The sequence below is a fragment of the Terrapene carolina genome, unplaced genomic scaffold (assembly GCF_002925995.2).
Source record: "Terrapene carolina triunguis isolate 2854851 unplaced genomic scaffold, T_m_triunguis-2.0 Scaffold67, whole genome shotgun sequence".
Lineage (NCBI taxonomy): Eukaryota > Metazoa > Chordata > Testudines > Emydidae > Terrapene > Terrapene triunguis.
In genome coordinates, this window is record NW_020664418.1 from 49,096,010 (window position 1) to 49,105,232 (window position 9,223).

The window sequence follows — 9,223 nt, forward strand, 5'->3', positions numbered from 1 at the left end:
AGGAAGAAAGTTAGATTCTCCAACATGGGGTTGGTAAGTGATGTCTGTTACAGCACTTTATAAATAATAACCCATAAAATTGTGCTTTGCCTTCCAGTAGTTCACAGCGAGATGATAGGCAGGCAAAAAGGAAGGTCTGCACTGATCCTACTGTATGTTACTAGCATGCATTACACAGCTCCATGCCCACTAATGATGTTCATTTTTCTGTATCTTGCAAATCTATTGCTCTGCACTCACAAGCACACAGAGTCTTTTACTGTGCTCTCAGAGCTCAGACCCCAGCCCAGCTGCCAAGAGAGCTCATCAAATAAAATGTTTTTGTGGAAAATGTCAAAAAAGGGGGGAAATCTTTTTTTTTTTTTTTTTTTTTTAATTTTTCATGGAGAATTTATTCCCCACCTCCCCCAGTGGAAATTCAAAAAATCCAAATATATTTCAGTTTGGAAATGCTGCTGTGGTGCCTCATGGGCATTATAGTTCAGGTGCCTCATGCTGCCATGCTCCTCCATAGGCTGGCATCCCTGGTTGGACTACATCTCCTACCATGCATCAGTCTCCTGAGGTCTGAGTCACTGTGGACACGGGCCGCAGCAAGTTCCTTGTTCTTTAGCAGCGTGGTGTCTCTTTCTCTCTCGTGTTAGGCTGACTCGAGGGAAGTAACTCCAGGTTGAATCACTCAAATGAACTCTACAGTGTGGACACACCAGAAATGAGAGAGGAAAGGGGGAAAAAACACATTCAGAAGGGAGGTTCCTTATCACAGAATAAAAAGAGGCCATTTCTTCATTTTACAACATTTCAGTGACTTAAAGGGACAAAACCAGTGGATCACACCTACCAGCAGAGGGGCTTCCTTGGATGCACCCCTCACAGCTCCCCCAGTAGGGCTTTGCCAAAGGTGTGGCCAAGAGCAGTGCTGCTCTCGGTCTGTTCTCAGCTGATGCAACGGAACCTGGGGCTGTTTCATTCAAGCACAAATTGGAGCAACAGGTTGCTGGTCCTAGAATATAGGAGGCACAAAGTCACGTTCCTGCAGCCTCCTCTGTCCCCCTGTTCCAGCACTGAGCCTGGTTTGTCTGGAATGGCCTACTGGGGCCATCGAGCATTGCACAGAAAGAAAGGAAATGGATCGTGTATCCTCAATGTTTGTCTTAAGATCACTGTCTTTGACAACAGAAAGGCAAAGATCTGGGGGGGGAAGATTCACCAAGCTGCAATGACTTCATCTCCATTCTTCATCTTAAATCTTTGTCGCCTTTATATTCTCTATGATGGCAAAAAAAAAAAAAAAATCTGAGCTGGGTTCTCACACCATTGTATCAGTGGAGTCTCTCCTGACACGACTCAGTTTACACTGGGAAGAGAATCAGGACCTTCATTTTTACTCTAACTGGGAAAACTGGTGGGGAAGGGGATGCAATCAAGCAGTTCACTTTTTCTGGTACACCTAGAAGGCACCAGCAGTTGCCAACGTGTTTAGTGCCTTTATAACCCAGGAAGAGAGAGAGCAGTAATTTAGGAAAGCAAACAGGTGGCTTGGCTGCTGTCCACCATCAGCACTTTTCAAACACTCCCAGTGCCCGTCTGGAGGCCTGACAATGCCATGGGGAAAATGTCCAAAGGTTTACTTGGTTTTGGTCCTAAAAAGCTGAACAGATTTCTATTAGCACTAATGAACTCAGATCGCAGTTCCCTGGGAATTAACCATCCTTAATTCTCCCAGTCATTGGTTAATCCCTAGGAAATATCCAGTACATTGATCATTATTGCTTAATTAAAGTGGAATTACCAGACAGTCAGAATGGTAAGTACAGGTATGGGCTTAAGAAAGCACATTAGCTTAATGGATAGTGGGAGTCCATGAAATGGCTGAGTTTGACCCATTAGATCTGCTCTGGTAGTTCAGAGGCAGCTGCATAAAATTAAGACCTTTGGAGTAATCCAAGTGACCCACAATCAGAAACACCTAAGTGGAATCTACCCTAAAGGAACAGGAGTTTAGCCCTGTATCTTTCAACAGTTCCATCCTCTCTCTCTTTTTTAAATCCTCACCTGCCACAATGGAAATTGGGCCTAATGTAGGTTAAATTCACATTGGCTGCTATCAGTCACTGGAGTAAAAATGAAGCGTGTGCCATATGGTCACGGAATTTGCCTAACATGCCCTAATTAATAAGAGGCTCATAAGTCAGAAATCAATGTAGCATTAAGTGCTCATCGTAGGCAAGCTAAAAAGGGGTATAATCCTGTGGCTGTTATGTTCATGGAAATGAATGAATGAATGTTTATAAAGGATTTCATTAAAGGGCAAAGGGAAACTGCTGAAAATGTCCCTATTATTGCGACAGTGATGTATCTGAATGTGTCCATTTGTTCCTGTATTGAAAGTAATGAGCAAATGCAGAATTTTTTTCTCTTTACCTTGGTAACTGAAAATGACACAGATAATAAACACTCCTGTGTTGCAAGACTAGCTTAACTCTGGCCTTATATGTAGGCTTGGCAGAATTGAATTTTTATAGTTTTTATAATCCATGTTACTTTTTAAGCATTTTCTGTTTTTATCAGATTTTTTTTTTTTTAATTTTGACAGTTGTGGGAAATTGGGGGGAGTATAAACAATAATTATTTAATGACACACGTTGAGATTCAAAAAGTTAAAGCTTTTGTAACCATTAAAACACAAGTTGTCAATATCAATTGACAAAATATACAAAGTAAATATCCTTAAATCAAGCTCTAACAAATTCTCAAGCAGTGTTTTTCTTACTTGGCCTCGCTTCCCATTTCAATTCTCATGGATGGAAATAATTTTTCTTTGGCTTATGTGTGTGCAGTGAAATTGAGGTTTACCAACATTTACAGATAAAAATCCAATCCTGCCGAGCCTGCTGATGTGTTGGGTTGGAATGATCGGTTCATTGAAACCATATTGTTGAATTCAGTTAAAACCTTCATTGAATTAAACAAACAGAACACAAAGTGTTAAAACGTCCTTTGGAAACAAGAAAGCAGACACTGGAAATAAGCTGATTGCAGTGCACTAATCACTCTGGTTTTTAATTTGACCGTTTCTGCTGTCCTAATTTCTGTTTTGAAGAGAGGTTTGTTCACATGATGCAGGTTACTACCATCTCCTACTGCATTCTAAAAAAATCAAATCAAATCTGAAATAACGTTGAACATCAGGCATTGGGTAAAGGAAATAAGGGCCAGTACACCATCTGGAAATTATCGCTGTGAGGTATGGACATTATAGACTAGCTTCTTTTTCTTACCTTCCCCTGTGTTCTTGTCTGTCTTTCTACATCTGCAGAGTTATTATTGGAGCTGGCTGAAAATCGCTTTTTTTTTCCAAAATGTTTTTCCAACAAAAAATGGCTTTTGGATTAAATGGAAACTTTTGCAAGCATTTCTGTTTTCTGTTGAATGTTTCAGGTTTTCGTCCAGGCACGTGCGTAAGTGCTGCGTCTGAGTGCTCAAACATCTTCCTGATACATCACCAGTAAATGACTGGATGTCTTGTGCTTCTTTTCCAGATGACTTTTTGTGTAGTAAATCGGCCAAATTTGCAGATATTTCGGTGCCCTTGCATTTTGCATTCCAGTTCAACGCAGTATTTTCTATCAGAAATGCCCATCCTTTCCTTTAGGTGCTCAGAATAATGACTAATAGCAATCATTGGTATTGCTGGTGCATGTGTTAAATCTTTGGGTATAGAATCTTCGTACAGTGGTTGGCATCCTGTTACCTGATTGGGGCTCTCTAGGTTCTACTGAAATACACATGATAAAACCTCCAGAAATGCCCATTCATATTCTACCCTAAAGCAAGCTGAAGGGATTGTTCCGTGTATGACAGAATTTCTCTTGGCTGGTGATGGTAGGAAATCAATATACAGTATTAGCTGCTGCTTTTACTGGGGTTTTGTTCCTAGAATAAAGCAGACATTCCAGTCTGTCTCTTGGACCCCAGGCTAGACTTGTTATAACCGGTATCTGTGTTCCTTTCCGTAGCCACAGTGGCTGTGATGTAGTTGAAGCAGTGACACCATCACAGCAAGAGCCAAGAATCCCCGGTAATTAACAGACTAGCTCAGTGGGGACAAATTAATTCAAATAATCTCCCCAGGAGGCAATGTCTGAAGAGCAAACTCCTACGTCTGGCATGTCAGTATCTGACCGCTCACAGTCGTCCACACTCCCAGGGAATCCCGTCAAACCAAAACAAGGCGATCTACATGGTAGCCCTGGCTGAAACACTATACCATTCTTCCCTCCCCTTGTGTTACAATGGATTACAAAATACTCACCAGTATTTGCGGAACTATTACAGTAGGAGGCTATGAATCTGCTTCACAGATGTTTGCTTTACTGGTAGTTTACCGAAACCAAGGACTTACCCATGTGCATTTCTTTGTTCACATTAAATGAAGCCAGGAGCTAAATACTTTAAGGTCAGTGCTGAAAGTGCTATTAAATATTTAGTGTATTTAGCATTCTGACCTATCTTGTTTTCAAGCCTTAAAAAAGCTTGACACCACCTCCTAGTGGACACAAGAAGCCCATAACTAAGATCTGACATTTCAGTGTGGCTTTACAAAAAGGAGAGAACAAAGGAAAGAGAAATGTCTGCAAGTCTTATGCCCTAATTAAGAGACCAAACAAACAATCCCTCGGCTGCTGTACACAGACAGTTTTAGACAGAGCAGCTTGTAGAATAGTTTTATACACTCAAGAAGCGAAGACTGGGGAATTTTCTACAATTCCACTGAGAAGAAACTAACACGAGACTGATGTGCATTAATAGATCTGTGTGCTGTAGTCACCAAGTGAACTGTGCATTTTAAAAATCTTTCAGCTTTCTCTCTGCAAATAGAGGAAAAACACAGGGTTGTGCAAATAACTGACTTTTGGGTTTAGTGGATGGAGCAAGAAGTTGGGTGGGGGGGATCTGTTTGTGTCGAAACAAAAAAAAATCATTTTAAAAAAAAATGTTTCCTTTAATTTTTGATGTTTTTAAATCTTTTTTTAGAATGGTTTTAAAAAATATAATTGAGTGAGTTTCCAAAATGAAAAGTCAGATTTTCTTTCAAAATGCTGAAATGAACCATTTTGACATTTATGAAACTTTTTATTTGACAGAGAGAATTTGGAAAAATTGACCCAAATTCATTCAATGTTTTGGTCATCCAGAATCTGCATTTTTCTGCAAAAAAATAAACAACCCTCCCTCCAAAATACAGGTTTGCACAAGAAAATTTTGCCCATCTCCAGGAAAAAAAAAGATGATTCCTAAAAGTTTTCCTAAAAGAATTTTTGATCCCAGTGGAGAGAAATCACATCTCTAAGGTTCAAAGTGCTTACTACACTTTTAGTGTTCCTATTCTCTAAGCTACTACATGTGGTTTTAAAAAAAAATATTCTAGCCTTGCTCAATATGACTTCAGAAGTTTGGGGAGAAGGAAGGACCTCAAGAGCCAATTAGCAATTTCGTGATTGTACCCTCATGCTATCATCAATGTTCCTCACCAGAAATTTCTATTCCCCAAAGAGTTTAGTAACTTCCACAGGGAGTTGAGAACTCAGGCATTAAACGAGTGGATTTTATTTTTATTTGTTATTTTCCACTTACGATGCAACTAGCAGCCTACCTCTAGGAGCATTTACAATTATATAAATAAAAGCATTAGTCCGTCAGCCTTCTCCTAAGTAGTCCAAGCCCATCAGCTAAACAAACCCTGAAGCCTCTTCACACAATTCCATTAGAAAGAGACTATAGCTAAAGCATGTACAAAGTGTTACTCTGCAGGATCGAAGGATGTTGTATAGCTAAAGGGAAAGGCATTTGTTGTATTAGTTTCTTTATTTACGAATAGTTGCTGGGCGTGTCCTAGAATGGAAAGAATAAGAATCTTTTCTTGCTTTCCAGAGGAAGTATAAAATTGTGGCACTGACCTCAGCATGGTCTACCATGAAATATAAGTGGTTCAGGTCATTACAGCAAGCATCTCTTTTTGTATCTCAGATACATATTTGTCCTCATGGTAATGGTGTTTGAATTGACCCTACCCCGTAATGCATTTACTCTTTCAATTTACCCTGGTGATTCACCCCCCACCCAATTAAATTAAACTCCTGCATCAAACAGAAAATGTCAAACTCTTTCCCTACGTCTTTCACTGTAACTGTAATACACCTGCATGTTGTAGGAGAGTTTGAACGCAAAGAAAGCTTTCTTTCTCCTCCAAGCCATCTCTTTGTTTCGAGCTAGTTCTCTGTAGTACCTTTTGATCATTGTAGAGATGCCATGCTGTAAAATTGCTAGGAGTTGTTGGTAATATCCTGAGGAAATCAACATCGTTTAGATTTGTTTTGCACATTTAACCAGGCACGTACAAGCCACAGAGAAGTAGAAGAAAATGAAATCTGATCTCTGAAGCAAGCCACAGAAAGAGAGCTGAGTTACTAAAAAGCGTGTCCTCTTTGCTGACGTTTGAGGGATAGCTCAGTGGTTTGAGCATTGGCCTGCTAAACCCAGGGTTGTGAGTTCAGTCCTTGAGGGGGCCACTTAGGGATCTGGGGCAAATCAGTACTTGGTCCTGCTAGTGAAGGCAGGGGGCTGGACTCGATGACCTTTCAAGGTCCCTTCCAGTTCTAGGAGATAGGATATCTCCATTATAGAATAGAGTTATGCAAATGAGCTGTGCATTCTCTCTTAACATGAGTTTATTTCTGAAGATGACTAGAATTGTTGCTGATCCTGTATTTCTCCCTTACAGACCGGTCGGATCGAACCAAACTACCCAAAAGTCTGCGGTCACCAGGGCAACGTGCTTGACATCAAGTGGAATCCTTTTATTGAAAACATCATAGCTTCTTGCTCAGAAGACACCTCGGTGAGTAAAAATGATTTGAGCTGATGTCTCCTTTGACATAAAAACTTCAGCAGGAGCAGAATGTGAACATCCTGCATTCCTCTCAAAGGGTGGTAAAAGCGCTTTGTCAAGCTTCTAGGGTTATCGTAGGCTCCATCTGTCCGGAGTGAGTCATACCATGCTCACTTTATTGGCATGTAATTTTTGGCTCCTGTCGTGGGCTTGGGGGAAGGTACCAACGATGAAGCAATAGAGGAATTTATGCTGCTAGGGCTCTAATACTAGAGGGTTGGGACACTGGCTATCTTGCAAAGTGTGTATGTGGGTGAGAGAGAGAGATTTATTTTTAAAGGTGAAATAGTCACATATACAAAAATTTGAAGTGATTGGATGAGGTGACTAGCAATATGCCCCAACCGTGACTCTGAGCAGGTGTTTTGTTAGTTACGCCATCTTGATTTGGATTTTTCCAAAGGGTTTTTGTCACTCTGGTTTCTCGTCCTTTCTCTGAGGGGCAGAACCTGGTTCGTGATCCTTAAGGCGGGATTTGATGCACAGCTTGCGGGAATGGGCTGTAATCCCAGGGGGCCCTATGGAAGAAGGTCCAGAAAAGAGGGGGGGGGGGAGATCATTATACAGCTTGGGTGGAGGGAGGATGTGAAAAAGGAGGGAGCAGAGACAGATGAGCAAAAAGGCAAGAGGCAACAAAGCAACTTGAATTGGTGTCGCAAAAGCAGTGACTGCCCCTTCCCAATCTCTTCATCCATCACTGGGGTCATCCGTGACCTAGGGGACACAGCCGCCTTCTCCCGCACACAAACACCTGGCCTCGTGCATTTTCCCCCCACTGTATAAAATGCGGGTAGTGCTGCAAGCTAAGGACGGGTCAGGGGAACGGCCCCAGTAACCACAAGGAGGGAGGAAGGGGCGGGGTCACTTTGGAAGAAACAAATACTTGAGACACGAATCAACCACAAGCTATTTCCAAACCTTGGAATGATTTCTAGGGACTCCTGCTTCAGCCTGCTGAGAAATGGGGCTCGGGCCGAGCCGCTGGCTGTGTGTGAGAGAAGGGGATGTTCCCTGCTCGCATGGTCTGCGGCGATTTCTGAACTCTCCTTTTCTGTTCACAAGAGCTCCTGTTCAGATGTCTTCCCCCACCCTCGCCCTTCCTGTCTCTCCCTAGCTCAGAAAGTCCCTGCTTTGAAGCATCCACATTCATCATCCATCTATAGATATTACGAACAGCAGGTATCCTCCGCCTCTTGTGAGAAACGTTAAGGGGGAAGGAAGAGGAAAGGGTATTCTCCTGTTTCAAACCTCTTACCCTATTTCCCCCTTCTCAGGAGAGCTCCTCCTTCCCCAACCTAACAGATTCTGCCAGCACAGGGAGGGTCCTGAGCCAAAGGCAGACCACTCTGCCCCTCCCGTAAAGCCCTAACCGAACTCCTATGTCTGACTTGACTTTGTCAGGGTCATCAGCATCCTGGCAAGGGGAGGTGTGGCTTCAGTGTGTGGCTGGTGCAGTCCAGCTGGGGCCACCTGGCAAAGTCCCCCGGGTCTCCACACTAGGCAGCTGAAAGAGGAGCGGGGCCCATGTTCCATGCAGGCTGGTGGGAAGAAGAGACTGGTAGTTGTTAAGACTGCTCACGGAAACTGGCATGTGCCGGAAGGAGGGGGATGGCAGATCTAGGGGAAGCACGTCTGTTCTACGGGTAAAAGCTGGAGTAAATTAGAAGGTTCTGGAGCCGTGTGCTGCGGTTTGCGTGGCTTGTGTTAGCATTTCTGTTGTCTTTCTTTATGCCCCCTACAAAACAGACACGGGTGTTTTAAGTGCTTCTGATTTTAACTGTGAAATTTTAAATGACACATTTATGCAGCTTACAATGAGCTCTGACCTGGTGTTTTATGTAAATCTGTAGCTGTTGTCTGGCTGAATCCAGTTCCCTCTGCTATACAGTGATGTCATTTATCGTTGTAGTAGTGTTCTTTTTATAGCCCATGCTGCAGATAAGCAGTAGGGCTGTGAACAAGGATGTCTTGTTTCCACCCAACAGCTATTATTAATCCTTCTTACTATCAAAGACCACAGGGGCTGCAACTATTCTAGTGTCTAGAGATATATCAAGTAAGGGGGGGGAAAGGTAGTCTTACAATGTGGTGAACACTGAGTCAGACCGTCTTTATTTGGCTGCTGTTTGCCTCCACTTCTTTGTTTTCTGGATACTAACATTTCCCTCTGGAATAGTGCATTGCACTAAAAAGCTGCCTTTGTACAAAGTAGTGTGTGAAAGCTCAGCAGAGCAGAAATGGGAATTTGTGGTGACCCAGTTCTTACTGGTT

At 42.4% G+C, this 9,223-nt stretch overlaps 1 protein-coding gene across 1 annotated transcript in view; it reads left to right on the top strand.

The window, feature by feature from the left end:
- CORO2B (coronin 2B) overlaps positions 1–8,313 on the top strand; it is a 101,026-nt gene extending 92,713 nt beyond the window's left edge. Inside the window, exons 3-4 of the mRNA XM_029910757.1 lie at positions 6,785–6,901; positions 8,227–8,313. Coding sequence (XP_029766617.1) covers positions 6,785–6,901; positions 8,227–8,313 — 204 coding nt within the window. The remainder of the gene's footprint in view (positions 1–6,784; positions 6,902–8,226) is intronic.
- Positions 8,314–9,223: the final 910 nt, after the last annotated feature.